Source organism: Lagopus leucura, unplaced genomic scaffold, assembly GCF_019238085.1.
Source record: "Lagopus leucura isolate 7727_CA_CO unplaced genomic scaffold, USGS_WTPT01 Super-Scaffold_100029, whole genome shotgun sequence".
In the NCBI taxonomy this organism is placed as follows: Eukaryota; Metazoa; Chordata; class Aves; order Galliformes; family Phasianidae; genus Lagopus; species Lagopus leucura.
Genome location: NW_024962280.1, coordinates 3,551,938 through 3,575,636, shown reverse-complemented (window position 1 = coordinate 3,575,636; position 23,699 = coordinate 3,551,938). Strand labels below are relative to the sequence as shown.

Below are 23,699 nucleotides of genomic sequence, written 5' to 3'. Positions count from 1 at the left end.
GGAGGTGGCCGAAGAGAAACCTGGACCTCCAGATCTCATCCAATCTCATTCTTTAATATGAAAAATCTTGAATATGAGGCAGTGCTTACACTACTATTATAGTTTGGCTCTGCGGTAAATCCGTAGTTGAAATCAAGAGATGCCTGTTGCTGGACCTGGATGCTTTTTTTCTCCATCAGTTACTATGATGATATCTAATCGTCTTGCACAAGATTTACCTAAACACTTCCAATTCAGTGAAACTGCCCCAGTTTCACAGTTAGAGATCAGACCTAGGCCAGCACATCTCCAAAAGAACATTTTAACTACCATAGCTTACAGAAAAAATCCTGCCGAGAACAACTCACGTCAGACTAGTTTGGGAATAATAGATTTATCACATTTGCATCAGGAAAAGTTTTTTTTGCAATTTACAGAACTGTCATAAAGAAAGGACAAGAGTTCAGAACCAGCTCCTGACATTTTCTGGCTGAAAGCACAGTTGGTTGGTTCATCTGGTTGCGGTCACAAATATCTCTACTGAGTTTAGAACGGCTTCCAACACCCATGAAGTTTTGAATAACAACAATAAGACTTCCATGAGGCTTGAAAAAACACCTAGTAAACCTTTATTGCTTCCAAAAGATCACAGCTTGAATTGCAGTTCCAGGTGAGCAAGCATTACTTGCTTCGAACCAGACATACTGGTTTAGGACTTGAGGAGAACCAAGAGGTAACTGTTGCTTCACATACTCATTATCCAATTGCAAACATAAACATTATTCAAAATCACAAGTGAGCTTCAATTATTGCCACTTTCTCTCTTCTATGACAAAAATCCCTTGCGGAGTTGCGATTCGTTGTGGTGTGTGAATGGTAATGCTAGCATGAACACAAAACCTGGAAGAGCTTGTGCTACCTGGCCAGAGCCCGTGGTCCTGGTGCCTTTAACCAAGGGCACCCCTGATTTAGTAAGACTCAAGAGGTTACTGAGCACGTTTTGTAACTCTTAATCTAAAGAGAAGTACTAAGAGTTACTCTGAAATCTTTTAGCCTTGTTAACTCAGAATACTAAAATAAAGAATATTATTTCTTAATAATGACTTGGTCCTATATTAAAAAACAGCCTGTCTAAAGAGACAAAAATAGCACCAAAATGCCATTGTTGTAGGTGACCAACAGCAGCTGTTGAGTGGTATCAGGACTTGTTAAAGCTGATAATTAGATTACTGTGTGGTAAAGATCACATTATAATCCTTTACATAAAGAGAACTCAGATTATTGTTACATATCTATCCTCACTATCGACTTTCTCCATCCAAGATACAGCTTCCTCCATTGTAAGAAAGTTTTACAAGAACTGCTGTACAGTTTGACTTCACAAACTGCTGAAAAACTCCATTGATGAGATGGGAGAACACAGAAAACCAGAGGAGCCTGACAGTTAACATTGTGCTCTTTAGAAAGGAGCCTCAGATGCAAACAAGATATGGATGGAGACCTTCCAGCCAGCCAATTCACACTTGAAATGTGATATGTATTCTCAAATGAATGCATAACTTATCAAAGATGGTGGCAGATTCTTCATCAGCTGTAACTTTAAGACTGGATGCTTTTCTAGAACATACAATGTTTTTCACAGACTTGGTGAATCCCACTGGTTTCTGAGCAACGTGATTTTGCAGTGAACTTGCATTAGCTTCATAATCTGTTAAATGCTCATTTAGCATGCCATGGCTCACTTTAAATTGGTGTGTTACTGATCCTCTTTGGAGCTGGTTTTACAAAAAGCAAAAAGAAAACAAAAAATCCACATGTCCAAGCTTTCAAGCAACGAATTATACTACTTATCAGAAAGAATGTCCCAAGTAGACTAATGGAGAGGCAACAGGCTAGGAATAAATACATGAAACAGATTCAACTTTTTAAAAGGAACCAGCTACTAAAAGGCCTCTGTAGTCTTCCATAAGAAGTGTGAATACTTCAGTACAATTCAGGCTGAATTGAATACCTGTTTTCATATCCAAATTCAAATACCTTCTGTGCATATAAAAGAGTTCATTTATTAGTCCAAACGTTACTGTTGTAGAGCTCTCGGAAAAATATTCCCTCCTTCTTGAGTTTGTTCTTCATAAAAAGGAAGCTTTGGAGGGCCACCTAGAGAATTAAGCAGAAACGCAGCCTTAGGTCTATATAACATAATACTGCAATATAAATCATAGAATTTACATTTATATAATTTAATGAATGATAACCTTCAGAGGAAGGTAGAGGACTGAGTTATGTTGGCCACCTCACACAGGCAGGCAGAGCAAGCAAGACATTAAAAAAGTCCCTCAGATGGAAGGTTCCACAGTATTTCTTAAACTAAGGGAGGGACTGCATGGCATTACCAGCAAGCTGACCATGTTTAGATTATAAGTGGGAGAAAAGTTCTGCATGGTCTTATGCATCATTAAAATGAGCAATCATCTAAATGAAGAACCAAAAAACGAACCAAATGAAAACCTTTTGTTGAGCATTTTGTCATCCACACAGATCAATCCTCTGATGTTTTATCTTCTTACCCAGCCACTATTTCACCATGCTCTTCAACACACAACCAAAGCACAATGTCTGTAACACAGCCAATGTCCAGTGTTACCTTCCTTGCAGGTTGGCCCCATCCACGTGGCTGGACAGACACATTTCCCATTGTATGGGTTGCACTGGGACTTTCTGGCACACTGGCATCGCAGAGAGCAGTTGGGGCCATACTGGTCCGACCGGCAGCCTGGAAAGACAGAAGTGTTTGTTAGAGGATAAATGCTTTTCCCTGCTCGATGGCTGCACTACGCTGAGGAGCATCCTTGAAAGTGCATGCAATAGAAATTCAGACCAAGGTCAGCATCCAGGGCAAAATGCAAGCACAGGAGGGAAATTAAGGATGTTTACCTAGGAAAAAAAATATATATATTTAAATCCCTGGATTTTCACTGGGAGAAAACGTAGAGCTCACACAGGTTTCAGTGAGAACTCAGACCTCCATCAAGCTCTGCAAACTAGGGGAAGCTTTGTGAGGCTCAACAGATGAACTGAAAATAACATTGTTTCTTAAAAAACGCCTTCATATAATTTCACATGAGGTTAATTATTCTGACCCAGACTCTCACTTTGCCTAAAGTTATATGCTTATCAGTATGAAACTAAAAAAAGCCTCAGTAAGTTATTAGTATACTGTATAGGAAATTGTCCTAAATTATGACATGCTTTTGCTGTATTTCTCTCAGGAGGTACAGATTTGGGATTGGGAATCTGCTTTGACACCTACATCTGCTAATACTGAGCCATGACGCTTTGGAACACCTTGCAATCCTCAAGCATTGTCTGCTGCAGAGCCCACCCAAACTGTGACCCACCTGACCAGAAGAAGTTCCTGAAATGGGAACCATCCCTGGCATACACCCAGGGGCTGGCAGCACAAAAGGAGAGGTTTTGGGGCTGCTTGGCTATCAGTGTGGAGCAGAAAAGAGCTTTCACTCAAGCAATTTCCAAATGGAAATTAATTCATTTTAGGTATATTTGTACATCATGCCCACATTGCACAATTCAGTTACCCCCTGGCAATGTAAACTCACAAAGGTCTCACTCCCAGCTCTGCAAAGGATGGGCAAATATATTTTATGGGCAAATCCTCATTGTAATTTTTTTTATATGTGGCGGAGCACAGGTAAGAAGGAAAAGCCCCCAGCATGTCCCATGGCAGGGTGCTGAGAGCCCTGCACACAACAGCCTTCTTTCCCTCACCTCACCAACAGTGCTGTAAGTAACCCAAGCTGCCTTTCTCACATAGCACTGCAGGGTTAACCCAAGCCCCCAGCCCCACATCAGCTGCAGCCTCAGCACGTGGGACAACCCTCCCCAAGTGCTCAGAGCTCGGCCTTTTCAATTAGGAAATGTTATGAGAAAAGGTCTCCACAAACACCTCTGGACCTGATTTTAATTTATGTAATACCACATTTTCATGTTAATAACAATGTGTATTTAAGACATCTGTTTGAAAGTCTGCAATGTTAATTTACTACAGAAAAGGAACGCCCATAAAAGTCTGTTATATTCTCTCTCTCTCTCTTTTTCTTTTTTTTTTTTAATTAACATTTTGCCTGTTTAATGGGTGCTTTACCAGAGTTCAAATTAAAATCAGGCCTTTTATCTTTATGGCTGCTGCACAGACACAGCTGCTCACAGTTATATCACAGATGAACTGTGCCTAATTGAAAATAAAAATGCAAATAAAACCTACCCCATAACAGCTTTTCATGGACAGGGGCGACCCTAGCTGATTTAAGAAAAATAAAAATGACTCCTAGAGTTTGCAAGAAGCAAAACCTTGGTTCATATCGTCGGTGCTGAGCTTCCCCCTTGTGTTCCACTGCTGCTAGAATCGCACTGGAAAGGCCTCTGATGCACAGTGCTGAGTGCTGGGTGGCTGAAGTCCAGCGGCACCAGTGCAGGAGGATGGGCTGCTCAGTTTCTAGCAAGATGATGGTGCAGGTTGGCAAGCAAGTCAATCTCCATTTTAGTTTTTGGGATTGCAGTAGCCTTCAGGCTCCCAGAATTCACTTGACTTCTTGCTTACATTAATAACAGGATTTTCAGAGCTGTTTCTTGCCCTATCCCAGAACAAAAGGATGAGGAGAATATTCTCCCTCTGTGATACTGGGGATTGGGAGGAATGTGGTTCCTTGCGTGATCCTTCAATGTTAGCACATGGATGCTCACCACCCTGTACATTGCTTGTTGGGATCACACATCCCTTTTCACACTTGCTAAAAGAAAAGTGCAGTTCTCTTAACTGACTGCCCTAAATTTCCACCAGCACAACTGAGATCAGAATCTGGCTCAAGAATCCCTGTCCTTACTGCCCTCTCAGCCCTCAATGCTTTTGACAGTTTGCTCGGTTTCCTTCACAGGAGAATTCTCTCGCCTATTTTTACAACCCTGTTGCAAAACAATTCTGCTTCTCTGGGCCAACCATTTACCAAGCACACAGCTCCTGTGTTGCAAGTGAGGCAACACTATTTGGAGTCAGTGTTCCCAAACTACTGCTGGTTCTCAGAGCCAGGAGCACTGCAGCAGCTCCACCACCCTCACCTCAAATTAGACACTCTTTGAGATCTTTGAAGAACCCTGTAAGTGCCCCTGTGACAAAATCCCCATGGAACCCAGTCCCTTCTTGCTTGTCGCAGAACCCTAGAGCCCTTCCTGTTGTGCTGTGTTGCCACTCATGACATGACATTTTACTGCTGGCCCATACATGGTTTTCCTATTGATGCATCAATTTAAACACTGATTAAATCAGAGTAAGCCTGATAAACCTGGCAACCTGCAGGAGAATACTCTGCTGCAAGCAGTGTGTCCTTGAATACTTTGTACTGGCACGCGTCCTTTTGCTGTTGTGCTCAGACCAAACAATGGGTTTCACTGCACGCCAGCACACAGGAAATACTCCCTTACCAATGTCACATTTGTCCCCAGTCTTTCCAGGTGGGCAGAGGCACTTCCCAGTGGTTGGGTTGCAAGGAGCTCCTCCGCAGTCACACCGGTGCTGGCACTGCTCACCAAAGCGCCCGCTGGCACAGCCTGGAGGGAAGAGCCCCATAAATGCCCCTGTTAGGAGAACTGCACACCAACATCACAACAAATACATCAGCCAGAGCAGGGCTTGAAGGATGGCTCGGAGGAAAGTTCGTAAACTCTGAGCTGAACTCAGTGCTAATGCCAAGTTTAATGAAGGATCGAATGCAGCGGATAGGCATAATATTTATGTGCACTCTCTTTAAGTTGGTTTCATCTAATCCAACTTATCAAAAGTATTTGTAAATCTGTCCCAAAACGTTACTGGCACTTATTTTCATTTTTAATTAGGGCTCTTTAGAAGACCATTTCATAACACTCAACTGGTCTGACATGCATCAATTTAATAATCTTACTTGGAATTTTAGAAGCAAACTTAAAATCAGTAAAAGAAACTTATTCTTAATAAACAACATGTGCAACTCATTGCTGCAAGACACTGTGGAGACCGGGACTTTCACTGTGCTAATCAGAACCAGAGTGGTTAACGCACAAGGAACTGAGAACACCCAGCTACAGAACAGGTAAGCAATCACAAATTCGGTGTTTCAAGAAACGTGAAAAATATGGAAGAAGTGGTTCTGAACAAACAAACATTTAGATAAGGATGTGGTTTATTTGCTTTTTAAACCAGGTGGGTGTAAGTACCTTTCTCGCAGTGGATACCGTGGTACCCCGAGGGACAAACGCACTGCCCCATCACGGCGTCGCAGCTCGCTCCGTTTTTACAGGCACATGCATGAAGGCAGCTCAGCCCATAAAACCCGGGGGGGCACCCTGAGAAAGGAAAAGTGTTAAGTGAGGAAACAGGAGGAAGAAAAACATGGATGCGTTTGAGCTCCTCTATATTTGCAGCTACCTTCTTTGGGAGCCAGCAAAATTGATATTTGCCACTGCCAGTAGTAATCCCATTTGCTCTACAGGAACCTCTCTGAGTCCCCATTTGTCCCTGCAGGAGGACAGGTGGTGGGGCTGTGTGGGGTGTGTGTACTCACCATGCTCACAAGAGCGGCCATAGAACCCTGCTGGGCAGTGGCAGCAGCCCGTGAACCTGTCGCAGGTGCCGTTGTGCTGGCATGAGCAGTCCAAGCTGCAGCTGGGGCCATACTTGCCAGGAAGACATTCTGCTGGCCACGTGTGGACAGAGAAAAAGGACAAGAAAAACACCCATCTCACACCAAAATCTGATGGCTTTTACAGCTGAGGCATGACGCTCAAATAGTAACTTGCAAAGCTCAGGTGAACGCTTGTGAATTTCTTTCTCTCCATGCAGTCGTGCTCACTGAAGACATAGCATTTCTGCACCATTATTATGTATTTACATACTCTGATGAGGATTTATACTTTATAGATGTTTGAAGAGTTCAATTTTCTTTCACTATATTGTTTATATTGAGCCTTTCCAGTCCCACAAGTGTTGTAAAGGCACATAATAAATGATATCTTCTTTTTCCACCCTCTACATCTACAGCAATGCTTTCTTCTAGACACATACAAAGTGTGAAAGAAAACATACAGCTTTTCCTGCTCCATGTTATCATTGGAATTCACAGTATTTGAACTCCTCATAAAAAAGGGAAGGTCTCTTTTTCACACATAGACTTTCCATGTATAACTAGATATCTACTTGTACTGAACTAAGTGCATCTCAAACTGTCGAAAACCATGTCATGCAAAAGTGACTGGTCAATATAACTAATATGGGCATAATTTCTGCGGAAGTGATAACTGGATGCAGTGCAGACCGACTTAACAGAGCATGGCCATGTACATATCAGATTCATAACTGCAAATGGCATATAAGGTCTTTGGAGAACATCATATCTAATCACCAGAAAGATACCTGATTAGAGGTCTTTGATTTCTAGTCAAAACAGACTCAAAACCACACTGCTGTGGAAAGAAAGATTCAGTTTTCCCTTAGCTCAGTATGTATGTCAAAAGACAACCATGAAGATCTTCCTAGCAATACAGCACTCCATCCTTTATGCAACGTTGCACATCTCTCCCCAGTGTTGGATACCAAAGTCATTTTGTTTAAGCGTATCTAGAGGATGCACACAAGACACTGTTCCACATCCGCACAACCCCATCACAGTTTGCAGCCCAAACACAGCCCAGGTACGGTTATACAAATTTCAAGGAGCAGGCAGAGATGCTCACAGTCCATGCAACACTGTGTTTGCCAGTTATTGGTAAACAGCACTAATTTGGAGATGAAGGGAAGAGGTATTTTAGTGCTCATCCACAGTGGTATTGACATCATCACTCCAGTTGGCAGCTATTCTATATACATAAAGCAGAGCTCTGAATCTCATGCCTTTCAGGAGATGGAAAGAAATAAAAGACACGCAAAAAGACTCTGTGCTCATTCTGCTCGGTGTGCTTTGAGAGCTGACACAGAGAAGTGAGGACAAGATAGCATGATAATTTCAATTGTTTTGGACAGATGTTGCCGGAACATCAAGGAAGTCAATATGTGAGAAGTTTAACTGCAGTCCAGTGCCAAAGGGAAGAGAAAATGGAGAGAGAAGGTAACAAGATGGGATTGAGATGCTGGCTTCTACTGACCTCGGGGGAGCAATTCAAAGAAGATACAAAAAAAATGTTCCCATGAACAAAAGAACAAAAAGTTGGATAGGAGAAGAAATAAGAGTCCATTCAAAGGAATTTACAAGGATTACAGAGTGAGACTCAAGAGGAAACTGTTTCTAAAAAGAGATCTAAAGCTCTAACTTTGGGCAAGGCAGCATGAGAGAAGCTACAACGATGAAAGCAGCTGGTGGTGAGATTAATTAAGCAAAACCTGTTCCTTTTTTGAAGGCCCACAGCCACCTGCAAACCCCTGCTCGAATGCATGTGTTCACTACTACCAAAGGAGGACATTACCTTTCTCGCATGATTTTCCTGTCCAGCCGAGTCCACAAGTGCAGCTGCCATCCACGTGGTCACAGATAGCACCGTTCTGACAGCTGCACGTCAGGCGGCAGCTGGGGCCGAACCATCCCTGGGGACACACTACAGAGAATTAACAAAGTTTGGAAAAAAAAAAAATAATAAATTTAGCATCCCCCCAAAAGATGAAAGTGACAGGGAATAAATGCAAACACATGCTTCCCGCTGAGTATCCCATGTAGCATCCATTCACAGCGCCCTCCCTGTTTCGTAAGAACACTTTCCCCATCTTTAGGTTCATGCTGCTTGAGCTGCAGTATTTGAAAGAAGTGACTTTATCTTTGCACAGAAAGCAGTGCAGTGGTGCTGGTGGAAGGGCAGTGAGACATGGGCAGAGATGGGTAGGAAAAGGGCAGGGCAGCGGAACAGGGGGACAAGGTTGAGATCCTGCTAAATGCAGCAAGCATTATCAAGCCAATATTGGCTTCAAACACAGTGGGAAACACAATGCTTGGCACTGAGTTTAATTTGCAACTATGAGCCCAGCTGACGAGCTGAGCTCTGGTCCCACTTTGTTACCTTGTTGACAGCCAGGTCCCATTTGGCCAGGAGGACAGGTACAGCTGCCAGTCCGTGGGTCACACTGACCTTTACCACATGCACAGAACAGGGCGCAGTCTTTCCCGTATCGATTTTCTGGGCAAGCTGAAGGAAACACAGACTTCTGTTAAACACCTTGGGTATGCCAGTTTTCATTTCCAAAGAAGGCAGGATCTATAGATGGGAGTTGGCTTCCTCTTTGTTCCATCTAACACACTTCAAAACGACTATGAAAACAAATCCCTTCCAAAGACATGACTACCTCTTCCTCTGAAACCTTTCTTTTAAAGTTGTAAATATAGCCTACACTTTCACATGAAATACTTAGTAGGTTTTCCCCCAGTAAGGCAAGTGTGCATATCAGCTGCTCATGCTTCAAGCTAAAGACTTCTTTCCTTCCTTAATACTGATGCTCTCCTATGCTGAAGAGCAAAGCTACCAACTACTTAGCATTAAAGCATTGTCTTTCTGTGAATAAGCTGAAAGAAGCTTCAGAAAGGGACTGAAGATGATAAAACATCAGTTAAGCTCTGATTAGCACTGAAACCTCTGTAGTTGGTACAGGTATAGCAAGCGGAAATCCCAAAGGCTCTATATTTATCCATATTAGGAGATCTTAACTTTGGAAATACCACAGAAATTCAGCCACATGATCTAGCCCTGAAATAGAGAAGTGTTGCCATGGAGCCTTTACCAGTTTTGCCATGACAAAACTTGTTCTTTTTCCCATTTATTGAAAATAATGGCACCGTAGCATGAAACAAAATATTGAGACAATTTCTCAACCTAGAAATTTTGGACAGGAAGAAGGAACTTGAGCAATTCATGTTGAGTTGGCTCTCGAAACAAATTTGGGCAAGTAGGTTGTAATCCTGGGATGAGTGTCCTTGCTTCTACTCACACAGAAAAGAAGGAAAATATTTTGCAAGAGAATTTTTACAAAGCTGGAATCCCGATTTACAGTTCAAGGAGGAGGTAACTGCAATCTGTCTGTTTTTATACTGACAAATTCTTACGCAGATTATTCTCTCTGCTGTTTTTTTGAAAGAAACAGAACATGAATGTTGGCTTACTTTTACTACAGTCGGCTCCAATGAAACCAGGCGCGCAATCACAAGTTCCCGACACTGGGTCGCAATGGCCTCCATTCATGCACTTACAGGATTTTTGGCAGTTTGAACCGTAAGTACCTTTTGGACACCCTGCTTTAAGGAAAACAAAAAGGCAATTAGGCTACGCTGCTGCTGGGACTTTCACATTTCATGTCATAAGCCCTTTGTTGCCTTCGTGCAAAATTCGATTTTCATTTTCTAACTCTATTTGCTTTCAGACGATCAGCAGAAAGCACTGACAAGCAGATGGCTGCCTTGGGCAGAGGACCTCTTTTTGACTCCAAGCCAAAGCCCCAGAGAGCCTGACTGGCTCCTCCTTCTATTTCTCATCCTTGAAGGTAGCAAGAAAAGCAAGCCCAGAGATTCTTCTCCTAGAGAAGTCTTCAGAGATTCTCCTCCTAGATTTCTACACCAAATCAACTTTCTCTCTTTTCCTTTCCGTGGCAGAGGAAGGAGATGGGGCTCTGGTCTCTCTTCCATTGGGCAACAGCAGCCTGCTTTATCACGAGGAGCCATGAGCAGCATTGCCTCATTGTGCTCTTGTTTTAGCTGAGCTGTTCTAGAAAGTGGGCAAGTTTCATCTTGTGAAAATGTTCAAGCAGCAAAAGTTGGATTCCTCTATAATCTACTCTTTACCACCAAACTGGAATTTGCAGTGCTCTGGCAAACCTAGTGAGCTGTAGATGGAAGACTTCAAAGATGTGTGTGACAGTAATGCGGAATTTCAGGTGATGCCTTCTCAGAAAGTAGATACAGGAGTGAGATGCTTTAAATGCAAAGCCAGAAAATTCTCTGAGAAAGATAAGGCTTTGTTTTGGAATCACTCAAACAAACACAAGACCTGGATGGACTACTAAGCCAGTGTTATATGGCTTTGAGTTTCTCCCAGTTTTCAGTATACCAGAGGAGTGAAAAGCCTGTGCTTCTAGAGCAATCATTGTTCAACAGTTGCATTCATCTCCCTGCCTCCGAATGACATTTCTTTGCTCCTTTCTTCCTTCTCTTAATCTCCACCAAAGGAAAGCTTATGGCTACTTTGGCAATCTGGCTGAATGTATATTTGCACGTCTCCAGGCAACAGATTTCTTGCAATCTCTGTATGAGGAACTTTATATTTTTTTTTCTGTTTTCTGAAAGCATCAAAGCATGGTCTGAGTGCCTGGAGAAATCCCTGGGTTTTTCAAACCATTCCATAGAGAAGGAGAGCTTACGGTAACGCTTTAAAGGGATGCCTTTTAAAATAAAGCTGAAAATTGGCTTCTGCTCAAATCAGGATAGCAGATCATCAGGGCTAAACAGATACACACTTTTCCAACACGCAGATACTCTCCTCAGCCCTTCTCATCTCCATGAATACTTTGTCAGTGCTTCCATCTGTTGGTGCAGAAAATCTGTTTCATGTGCAAACCCTGGCACTGAGGTGTGAGCCCTGCAACATCTATTTCATGGAAATGAAGCTAAGGGCACACCCTGATTCAATGATTTAATTGGACTCTGAGTGAGTTTCTCTCTTCATCCTCCCTTTCCTTTCAGTCATCATTTGGCTTTTCTCTTTTTTAATTCAGTTTCCCACACTCCCACACACTTGGCTTCTCCCTGGCAAAGCTTTCAGGGCTGTTCCTCAAGACTAGAAAGAGCTGTTCCATTAACAAAAGGGGATGCAGCAATTCCCCCTGTACCAATTTATTTACCCTTGCAACATTTCACTTAGTTTTGTTCAAGACGGAGCAGCACAAGCAGGGCAAAACTGTTGGCTACGTGACTGCTACCAATGCCATCTCATCTGCTGCTGCTTTGGGGGAGAACGATGCAGACAGCTACAGCAATTGACACGCAGTCCTGCCATTTATAGAGGGTTAGCCTCTAACCACCAGTTATCTAATAAAGACATTTTCTAATTTAACAGTTTCCTGTGCATTTGACATGTTATTCTGAGAATAGCAGGAGAAGCAGACAGATTTCTAGCTCATTTCCTGAGTTTTCCCTTCTGGTTTGGGTGGTTTTGCCATGACCAATAGTTCCTAAATCTTTTCATACCAACCACATACACTAAGTCTTTCCTTACCGCTATTATTAACGCACCGTCAGAAATACATTTTGGAAGCATCCTGTTACCCGCAGCTTGAAGGTGAGGTTGGTGATGTCTTTCTGGCTCAGGGTTCACCCAACTCGAGATGTAGCATGGTCTTTCTGCCCATGACAACACCCCTCACAGGGTTTTGCTCCTAACACCACTCCAGTAGATCTGCCCATCCTCTGAGTTACAGACAGATGATGGGAACCTTATTGCTAGTTTGTCTGCTTCCTCAGGATCCTGCCTGAAACAGGAGACTGTTTCAGCTCTTCACTCCAAAATTTGAGAACATGAAAGCCTCATTGCTCTTGGCTCCTGGAAATTTGACTTCCCAGCCAACTACACCTTTTATAGATATTTTCTTGAACCTTTTTTCACAGTGCTATAAATACACCAGTAGTTGCCAGAAACTGATTCCAGCAGCATCCAACCACATGTTGACTGGCCTGAAGCCCATTTCACGTCTCAGGAGCAGCTCCCTATGCTGTTTTTAATATTATGTCAAAAGCTTCTTCATCCTGGAGCAGCCCCAGCTCTCTCTGCAGTGAGGACGGCAGGAACAAAGAGCGTTTCCACCAAAGTCACGCGAGCTATCCACAGTTGTCAGATAAGCTGCTTCAGAGTGAGGTCCGTGACCTCTCACTCCATTGACATAAAGCTAAAAAAGCCTCAAGCACGAACCGCTTTCCTTCCATTTTTGTGTCTCTCTATGGCTTGGCCTGAACAACATAAGAGAGAATAACAAAAAGAAATGATAGATGCCAGACAAGTTTTCTCCCTCAGTGAATCTCTGCCATTCCACTGCCTCTCCTGTCAAAGTTTAACAAAACTCATAATGACTGAGAACTTGCTGAGCATTTATGTAGGACAGCAAAATGCATTGAAGGATCACATCTCACATGATGTAGATTGATCCCAGTGGCACCAAAGTCCATGACAAAACACCCTCCAAATGCAATGAAACACAGATTTGATTTTGTAAGTAATTTCTTCTGTAACAGAACTGGAGTATAATTAATGTTTTAAATTTTAAATTCTCCAGCGAAATCTTAGGGACCTAAGCAAACATAAGGACATTTATTACAATCTATGGAGAATTAGTACCATATGCACGAGTAATCACTACTGAAAGATTACTACGTTAAAGGTAATAGGCTAACCATGATTAAGTCTTTTAAAATGATGCTGTTAAATAGTTGATCTCCACTACTGCTCTGCTATAATATTTATTATAATCTAATGTATAATGGATCCAGATGGCTTTAGTCTAGATTTTGAAGGCTGAATTTCAATCACTCACAGTGAGAACTGATGTACAAAGGAGGATAGAATCAATCCTTACATTTACATTTATATTTTAAAGAATAACTTTTGATGACAGGGTGGTAATACAAACGTCTGTCTCCAAAGTGAGCCTCTTAGCCATTTCTGCTCAAAGAATAACGCACAAGTTTAACCCTTACCAGAGCTGCCTATATTGCAGCTGCCCTTTGTGCTCTGTGAAAACCAAGCAACCCAAACACAGCCATACTAAATTCCTAAGAAAGGAAAATCAGCATTTTCCTGAGAGAAAAAGACTGAGCTTGAAAGGACAGACTATTACAAGCACAGAATAAAAACAAAATTAAAGTTGTAAATAAAAAGGCAATTAACTGTCTCCTTTCTCTGGATATTTTGGGATATGTTTCTTATCAGTTGTCACATTCCACCAGAAACAACTTCACAGATGTCCTAAAATACCAGCATGAGGCATGTGGATCTGGGAATATTTTTTATGATGGAGCATTCAGCCAATTGGCATTTCGTCCTCTACGCTGCTCACCGTTTTTCAATCCAGACTAACAATTTGTTTAATTTGATTGTTCCTCAGAAGGCCTTGCAACTTAACTGCCTTTATGAATCGCTTAGATTTACTGCCAATCGCAGCTTGTCGTTTTATCATAACCATTTGTACCGACTTCAGCACTCAGAGATTTCGGGAAACGTTTTGGCCAAGGTGTGTTGAAATGAAAGAGCTATCAATATCCAGGTGTAGCTGAAGATGAGAAGTGTGCACACAGAGAATTACACTGACGTTCTTCAGCACAGCGTGAAATCAGAAAGAATTTAGGTAGCAAACCACGCTCGCCCCCAGGAAAAAGTAAATCCCCTGCAACAAGGCAGGCACAGCTATTACTGTAAATTAGCACTCTGCTTACTGTGTCTCAGTCAGTGCTGAAGGACAAGATGAATTGAGCGCTCCTGCATGTCGGGACCCCCCAAAAGATGAGCATCCCATCTGTGATACTCACGGCGGTCGCACAGGGCCCCGTGGTACCCCGGGTGGCACACACATTGCCCAGTGATGGGGTGGCAGTCCTCCTCAGCACGGCAGCGACAGGTTTGGCTGCAGCTCTGGCCATATGTGTTTGGTGGACAAGCTTGGGAAAGAGGAAACGTAAACCAATAAATTCAATTTGCCTTGGTAAATATAGCACTCAAACAAAGAGCAAGCTGAAATTGATTGAATAAAACCCCTGCCCACAGAACGACACCGTCCTCCGGGACTTTGGGTTTATTGCATTTACTTGGGGGTTACTTCACCGCTTGATTTTGTTTCGTTCAGTCAATTTGTGCCCAACTGTCAAGGGCCAGATACAATTCTCTTGTCACTAGAGAAAATCATAGGGAAATGTCAGGTAAAATTGACTGAAATAACAGTATAACTCACCGGGGACCAGACATATGGATAAAGACATTCTACCTTTTGCAGAGAGTTTAAACTTGCACAGCTGCTTTGGCACAAACATTTCTGTGGGCTTCACTTTGCCTGGTGACAAGGACATCATTTCCATTTTTCAGACTTCTCATGTCTAGTTCTTAGTGGTGGCTCTGAATAGAGGCACAGCTGACCTTCGTGTTCCCCTAGGCTCTGTCCAGGCTACCTTGCCCAGAGGACATTAAGGGATAGGAGGGGCAGCAGGAGCACTGCTGCATCTGTAGGTAATCCAAGCAAACACACGAGTGGCAGCTTTTACTGGGAGGGGAAGTCATATTTATCCAGTTCAGTCTCTGTTGGCTGTCAGAAGGCTGCGGACCTCCAGAGGACAAACCTCACCTGCCCAAACCATACCAGGCACAACGTTCAGAACCAGCCAAACCATTTGGGTGAGTGACATATGCATATGGAGCGCAGCTGTGCACCGCACTCCTATCCTTGTCCAGCTTCACTGCTGCAAAGGTTGCTCCTTCTGCCTTAGACACTGAAGAAACTAATTGTTACCCCCACAGTTTTTAGTTATTTGCATCCTTGTGACTTACTTCTCTCGCAGCCATGGCCAGTGAATCCTGGAGGACAGCCGCACTCACCGGTCAGGTGGTGGCAGGGGATGCCTGCAGGGCAGTGGCACCGCCGAGCACAACCCACACCGTAGTGGCCAGGCAAGCAGGCTGCAGGAGGACACCAAATCCCATTAGCACCAGGGCAGGATGGCACCAAGCTGCTCCCCCCACTCCTCTTTGACAGGCCATCAAAACCAACTCGGAGTGCAAGGATCCCAAGATGGCTATGGGATGCGTCCCCCACAGACACTCACGTTTGTCACAGTGCCTGCCTCGCCACCCCCTGGCACAGCGACAAGCCCCTGTTTGGGGGTGGCAGGACACGCTGTGAATGCAGTCACACTGCTCCTCACACCTCTCTCCAAAATATCCTGGGGGACACGCTGTGGGGAGAAGCAGCAGAGAGCATGAGTTGGTGCTGCAGCAGGGACAGTGTGTTACTTGTTCACTGCATGGTGATGGGAGCTCAGAAGGCTGCATGCCCACAAAATGTAATTGAAATAGATATTAAAAATATAAAACCATTCAGCATTGGTTATTAATGAAAAATCATAATGATGTCTACAGTACATATACAGATGATCTCTATAGATATGAAAGCACCATTTATTTTTACAGCTAGGTGCACAGAGGGGGAGCTGACACTCATGGGTCCCTACAGAGTGATCTAGGAGAAAGTGAGGCCTGAAGTGGTGTGAGGTTGGCATTACGAGGTGTTACATGGTGTTAAAGGTGACCCTTGTGTCCCTCAGCAGTTTACAGTGCAGCAGAACAGTGTTCATGGCTTACAAAAATCACACTGTGCCAAAGGAGAAACTGAATGTACACTGCACTCATCTGATACCTAGTGCTTGTGAGATTGCTGTTAAGGGATCTACATAGATGTAAACGCACAAACTACATTAAATCTGGGCAGTCTGAGTGATTTAAACCATTATGGCTGCAGCAGTTCTGCCTGCAGCCCACTCCGTACCTCACATCCTCACACTCAGCAGTGAGACAGCACAGTGACAGCTCAGTGACATGAGGCACAAGAGTACCAAAGGACTGAGAAAACACCCACCAAGCTCACAGGACGTCCCTGTCCGGCCCTTGGGACACTGGCATTCTCCAGTCACGGGGTCACACGCAGTCTGGCCAGGGCAGATGCAGCGCTGCAGGCAGCCGGCACCGTGCCAGCCCTGAGGACAGGCTGGGGAGAGGAGAGAGCAGCAAAGTCATGGGTTAGGAGGGCAGGAGGACATGGGTAGGACACAAACTTTCACTTTCCATTGCCCCAGTGGCTTTGTTGGTGCTGCAGGAGGTACAAATGGGGACCATAACTCGCAAGTAATTACATCGGTGTAACAACGTAACACTGCTCCAGGAATGAAACAGGAGAAAGCAGGCCTGATGAAGTGAGCTAACTACAAGCCACCAAACGCCCTTAAGACTTTCTGCTCACACCTATGGAAAACAAGCCTTGGTTCCACCAGCTTCCTCGAAACCAAGGACTAGAGCTACCGATTTCACAGCTTCCAGCATCTCTCTGTACAGTGCTCTTATATCACAATTACTTTTCCAATGGGCAACTGATCTTGCTATCCACAGCTGCCAGATAGCAGTTTATAGTTCACCTAATTTTAAGTTAAACAGGTTTACTAATGCCTATCACAGCCAGAACTGATGGGCAGAGCCTATTTCTCTGGCATGTGCCAGACGGACAGATTTTTTAGGATGTTCACAGGAGCAAATTCTCCCTCTGTCAAAGCAGTGACTGGGGGATGGCTTTCCCATCCTCAGACACTTTTTCTACCTCCTTCCTTCCAAAGGAAAAAGAAAAAACACAGAAATCTCCAAACATATCATTAAAGAAAAAGGGTATGCTTGACAATGTCCTCATCATTGACCAAACCAGGACATTTAGTTTGCCAGCCTTCTTCCTTAAGCCACACTGGAGTTGGGCTCAAGGCTGCAGCTCCCAGTGCCTTTCACTTGTTCTGGATTTAGACTGAGTCTGGAAGAAGACACCGTAATGATATGAATCAGTCAAAGGCATGGGACAATACAGTAGAGCATAGAAAGTGTGTGCCCTGGTGTCATAAATGGAGGTTTATGGACTTTTCTCCCTGGCCATACCTTCTTGGCAGGTGGCTCCTCCCCAGCCTGGGGTGCAGGCACATGTCCCCGTTACATGATCACAGATTGCTCCGTTGTGACAGTTGCAGGTGTGAGCACAGCCCTGCCCAAACCTGTCCCCCTGGCATGCTGCAATGAGAGGAGTCCCCAATCAGTGAGCATCCAAGGAGGTATCGCACAACAAACCCAGTGCCAGTTGCAAATTGCCTTCTGTCAACATGCTTTTCACAACTTAATGGTGCATAAGTCTGTGCATTAACCACCCCTGACACTAAATAATGTGCCTTAAAAATATGTATCATAGCACATTCTGAGGAGACTTCCACAAAAGGGTAGGATTGCTGGGGTGATGGATCAGCTGTCATCCCCCTGCCCTGCAGAATTCCTTTGTGTTGAACTAATGGTCCAGCAGCACCACTGGCCTGACAGCCTGGGTATTTATTTGCATCCTGGTAAGAGACCTGACAACTTCATTGTTTTCATTGTTCATTTTTCACAGTTGGATGCACCAGCTCACCCAGAGCCTCATTCTTTGGTCAGAGAGGAGTGATATTTCCAACACGTTCAGTTAAGCAGCTGGCTCCCAGGTGAAAGTTTAATAAAACCATCTCGCTGCAGTGCTGCCACCCATGAAGAATGGCAGTGTTAAAATTTCTCTGGTCTCCATTGCTCTGAAGGTTTGGATATATGGTGGAAAACAGGCAATCCTGCTGTTCTGGTTTCTTGGAACATCCCCCACAGCGTGCAGAGAGAGTTGGTGAATTTGGAGAGCCTCACTGCACGGCTGTGTCTGCATCAAGCAGCTCCCACTCACATGCATGGAGCCGTCAGAGCCTCTCCTCCCTGCAGTCCTGCTGGCACGTGCTGTAGGAACAAGAACAGCTCAGATCCCCAAGCCAGAAAAGTGTCCTGCACTCCCTGAATAGCACATCTCCCAGGATCACACCCAAACTATCTCTTTCCACCAGAACCTCTGTGTTTCTGAGGATGCCAGCTGGCGAATCATGATGGAGTGCTGCAGGAGGAAATGTCCCTGGGGACAGGATGGAGGAGTGAAATCATCTTGACTGTGAGAGCACGTTTGGTTGACAGTATCTGACCCATTCACAGCCCTTCTCTTCCCATTTGAAGACTTCCAGCTTCCAGACATGGCTCTCACAGACACCATTTCTCCCAAGGCTTCCCAACAATTCATTTTTTTTCACATACCTGGAACCCATCCACATTAAAACCACAAGGAAGTGTAGGAGCGCAGTCCCATCACAGTCAAAGATTGTTCTGCAAACACTGCCTGATTGCCAAGTTCTAGTTGATGGGTTCAGCCCATCTTACAGAGCTTTGGCTCAGTTTTGGGAGCAGAACTAAACATTTCCACAATACAGACCAGAACTATATCACAACCAAGCCAAAGGAAAAACCAGCTCATAACCATGTCCCCTGACTGGTTACTAGCGGTTTGAGTGAGGTTTTTGGAGCATGTGTGCTAAGCTCTTGTTATACTTACCATGAAGACAAAAGAGCTTTCTAGTGAAAACTGTAGTAAGAAAGCAGAAATTTCTGGAGGAGAAAACTTTAAGTATTCTACTGGGTGCAAACAAACTTCTTTCAGCTTCTCTCTAGGACAATCTTAGTTATCAAACCACTTTTCTGAAGAATAAGATAAGTGATATGTTGCAGTTACTTTCACACAGTTCCTCAACTGAGTGTACGAACATCCCTGGGGCTTTTCCTCCTCTCTTTATGATGAGTGCAAAGGAAAGCATCAGCAAGGCTTAAATTATTACATTTCTTCCTGCTTCAACATTTTCCTCTCAGTGCCTTTCCTCCGTGAAAGGAGAAATTATTCATTCAAAGTCTTTAAAATCTGCTTTCACATGCAGAGAGAGGAACAAACGAAACTGGAAGCCAAAACATTCAGTCTGGAAGTCAGCATCTATCAAAAGCGTAGGGGAGCGTGGGGAAAAAGATGTGCGCTAAGGCTCAATGGGGTGCCCAGAAGACTGGATTTCATACAGCTTCCATGGATTATGCTCCCCAAAATGTTGTTAAAAGATCAGGAAATTTGCAAAGTCAAGTGTTCACATACTGTGAAATGTCACAGCTCTGGTTATCAGTGCCTCTGAGCAGAGGCTCTTGGAAGAACCAATCTTTCTGTACTCTATCTGTAAAACCAACGTGGTCTCTGTTTACTATAAGGGAAACTGCTTGTGAAGGTCCTGGGGAGCCATGGCTGCTTCAGCAAGAGGCGTTTTTGTACAAAAAGAAGGGCAGAATACCTTTGCTGAGCGTCCATACATAATGTGACACCATTTTGTTATTATTTCTCCTCTTTTTTGGAAGTCACAAAATTTGGATGAGTTTGTATGCAGAAGGGAAGATTACATCTCTGGCACAAAAAGATGCCAAGTGTCAAGTCATCACTGCTATATCTTTGTGGCATCATGATACTCAAAGTGAAGCTGAAATGTTCTCAAACATTGGTAATGTATCTAGAACACTTTCTTGGATTCCTAAAATATCTCAGGTGGACATTCATGAAAAAATACAATTGCCAAACACATCTGTAAGAGGAGGGAGAAATCCTAAATTATTATAAATCATTTATAAGCAACTGCAAAACATGGTCTTGTAATGGAAAGTGTCGGGCAGCTTTAACAAAAGGCATTACTGTCCATATCTCCTGTAATTAGATACAGTGTATAAAACTCACTGCATGGCCACCTTAAGATCAATTCAAATCCCATATGTCAAAATTATTCCTCAGTATCCTCCAGCACATTGCCTGCAATCTGATTACTTGAAAACAAATGCTGATCTCCCAGCTGCCAGAGCTGGCAAGCCCCAGGACAGAGTAGGGTGAATATTAACACCAGGCAGGGACAGGGAGGGGTGCACGACCAGGTGATCTGAAAAGGGGCACTGCCATCTATTTTAGTAATAACTGCTGTAGTGCAAGGTGCTACCAGACAGCATTAAAGTCAGAATGGAGATGCACCATCCAGCCAAGGAAAGAGTAGGATGCCATACCACACTGCTGGCTGACCTTGCTCTTTTACTTATAGGCAGAAGAGACCTTGTAGGATTTGCAATCTTAAACCAAAGGAGAAACAAATTAGCTGGCACAGGGCTTTAACAACTGCAGTGCAAGTGGATGGATAGCTTCTAGGGGCCACAAGGCCGCTGACAAAGAGATGTATTTCCTAAGTGAATTTAATGAACTATGAGAGGAGAAAGCTTCCCATCTCTAGGACAGCCCAAAGAGCAGGGAAGGGCCAAAGGGACAGACTGCTGGATCAAAAGGGCCAGGGATCTTATGGGAGAAATCCTTTCGGGGGACATGTTGGGTGGTGGAGGGCAAATGAGGGAAAGATGCCAGGAGCAAATGCAGCCCTCAATTAGGGCTGGATATATTGCAGTGGAAAATCAGACTGCTTCAATGCAAGTATCATTTCTCCCTGTTTTCTAAGTTAAACATATTTTCTATTGCAGAAATCTGCAGCCTGTGGATTAAAGAAATCTTGGAAATAAGCATTTACTATCAGCAAAATTTGGGTCTGTGTATACTGCTGCTTCAGACAGCAGTTCTACAGCACAGTGCTCAGAAAGCAGTTGTGTTTTCAAAAGGAAGTACAGACCATGGCATCACCCTGACGTGAGACTAGGAAATTAATTGAGTAGTTAACACCTGAAAACACTTGTAATGCCATGTAGCTAAAGAAAATACTATCATTTCCTATGAAATTTGGTGACTAATTTCTCAGAAGAGCCAATTTTATACGGTATACACACAGACATACAGAAGTCTTATCAATCCCAATACTGTGGGATGATCTGCATGTATGAAAACCCAAGAAACTGACATTTAAAAAAAATAATAATAATAACTTTTCTAGGAATTACTTCTATAATTACTTTCTCCTGGCTATATAATGTAACAGTCCCAGCTCTCATTTTTCCACACTGTACATCTGCAATGTGCCACATTATAATTGAAAGCTACCTGAGCAACACAGACACAACACTTCGTCTCCTTATACTTCTCAAAATGTAAAGCTGAGATCCAGTCAGATAACAGCACTGCTATTCAATAAACGATGCCTAAAATACTTGAAAAAGTCCCAACATCAGCTAAAAACAAGGAAAAAAAAAGTGGATTGTTTGCACCGCTGCTAATTGTTTCATTTTTTTGCTACTGTTGGGCAGGAAGATGACCCATCTAATGTGTGTACCACCCTGTAGCCCCCAGCCCCACACCCAGCAGAGCCCAGCTGTCACTGTACTTACGTTGCTCGCAGGTCTCGCCCCTCCAGCCCGGGAGGCAGCGGCAGGTCCCCAGGACATGGTCACAGCCTGCAGCATTCTTGCAGTTGCACACCTGGTGGCAGTCAAGCCCAAAAAATCCTTCTGGGCAAGCTGAAATTGCAAAACAACCTTTTTTTTTTTTTTTTTTTTTTTTTTTAGCATTTCAGCAAATGCTGAAATATTTTTCTCCCCTCTCTATCTCTGAGATCTGAAAACATTATCATAGAATCATAGAATGGCTTGGGTTGGAAGGGATCTCAGGGGTCAAACTCCAACCTCCCAGTCACCAACAGGGCCACCAACCTCCACATTTAATACTAGACCAGGCTGCCCAGAACCCCATCCAACCTGGCTTTGAACACCTCCAGGGATGGACAGGGCATCCACTACCTCTCTGGGCAGATGTTCCAGCACCTCACCACTCTCTTGGTAAAGAACTTCCCCCTGATCATCCAACCTAAATCTTCCCTCCTTCAATTTAAAACCATTACCCCTTGTCCTGCTATTATCTTTCAAAGAGTTGATTTACCTCCTGTTCATGGGCTTCCTTTAGCTACTGGAAACATTGCCGTCTCCAAGACTTCAAAGTTAGGAGGCTGCAAAATTGTCACATTCAATGTGATGGTGGAAAAGCCTTCCCAGCCCTGGGATGAAGCACCAGCAGTATGCTGGGAGCACGAGGCAATTTGGCAGCTCCAGTCTGCATCTCTGCATCCTCACACAGGCTTGGCCCATGTGGGTGGATTGTCAAGAGCACAGCAAAAAGCACATCCCTGCCAAAAGGAAGCCAAGCCACTAAAAACAGAAGTGCTACAGCTCCTGGGAGAAGTGCCGGAAAGCTGTAGCAAGGGTAAGCCACCCACACGTTTTGCTCTGCCTTCACTTTTTTGGAGCCAACCTAACTGTTCTAGCTGTAATTTTCTATGTGAAAAGGTAAAACAGATCAGTGCAGAGCAAACACTCAGCCTGCCTGAAAGAAAACGTGGGAAACGGGGTCTGGCGGCAACTCAAGGTCATGAGCAACAGGCACAAAATTCTACTTTCACCTCTACAGTCTTCCAACAATTTAAAAAGCTATGTCCAATCTGATTTGGAAACTGGAATTTGGTTGTTTTTTATTTTCTCTCCCAATTGTATCACCCAGGTTTCCCCCTGTTCCTCACGCCTACTTTGCAGAAGGATATTTAGCCAGTTTGTCCTCCTTTTGATTCCTGCCGAAATGAACAGAACACCACACAGACAACAGCATTGCTTTTTCAGTATGGTCACGGTCCAGCAGAAACCAGTGCTTTTGATGTATCCACAACTAATATTTCTCAAGTAGTATGACTTAATTTCTAACTAAACAGACCCAAACCAGGTGATTTGGCTTGTCAGCTCCTGATGTCATACCTATGACAACATAACAAAGGAGTCACAGGATGTGCACTGTCTTTCTTGGGAATGACAGCCCTGTATTCATGCACTACACGGAATTTCTGTGTTCTAGAGCAAAAAAACAACAGAACAAAAGAAAAATTTATGAAAATAGGGTTAAAATAAAAAGCGTGACTTTTAAAAGGGTCACAATGTAGGTACCATGAATTATGAGACGCGCTCGGTAACAGAGCCTTGGAAAGAATATTCGTTTCATAGAATAACCCCTAGTAAGAATAGGAGGGAAACACTAAGCCCCATGTTGC

At 43.7% G+C, this 23,699-nt stretch overlaps 1 protein-coding gene across 1 annotated transcript in view; it reads right to left on the bottom strand.

Moving 5' to 3' along the window:
- Window positions 1-579: 579 nt before the first annotated feature.
- LOC122185341 (multiple epidermal growth factor-like domains protein 6) overlaps window positions 580-23,699 on the bottom strand; it is a 159,462-nt gene continuing 136,342 nt past the window's right edge. Inside the window, exons 22-35 of the mRNA XM_042881036.1 lie at window positions 22,000-22,128; window positions 17,716-17,844; window positions 16,661-16,789; window positions 15,852-15,980; window positions 15,577-15,705; window positions 14,568-14,696; window positions 10,164-10,292; window positions 9,070-9,195; window positions 8,485-8,613; window positions 6,591-6,719; window positions 6,244-6,372; window positions 5,476-5,601; window positions 2,624-2,752; window positions 580-2,136 (exon numbers count right to left, since the gene is read on the bottom strand). Coding sequence (XP_042736970.1) covers window positions 2,057-2,136; window positions 2,624-2,752; window positions 5,476-5,601; window positions 6,244-6,372; window positions 6,591-6,719; window positions 8,485-8,613; window positions 9,070-9,195; window positions 10,164-10,292; window positions 14,568-14,696; window positions 15,577-15,705; window positions 15,852-15,980; window positions 16,661-16,789; window positions 17,716-17,844; window positions 22,000-22,128 — 1,751 coding nt within the window. The 3' untranslated portion in view covers window positions 580-2,056. The remainder of the gene's footprint in view (window positions 2,137-2,623; window positions 2,753-5,475; window positions 5,602-6,243; window positions 6,373-6,590; window positions 6,720-8,484; window positions 8,614-9,069; window positions 9,196-10,163; window positions 10,293-14,567; window positions 14,697-15,576; window positions 15,706-15,851; window positions 15,981-16,660; window positions 16,790-17,715; window positions 17,845-21,999; window positions 22,129-23,699) is intronic.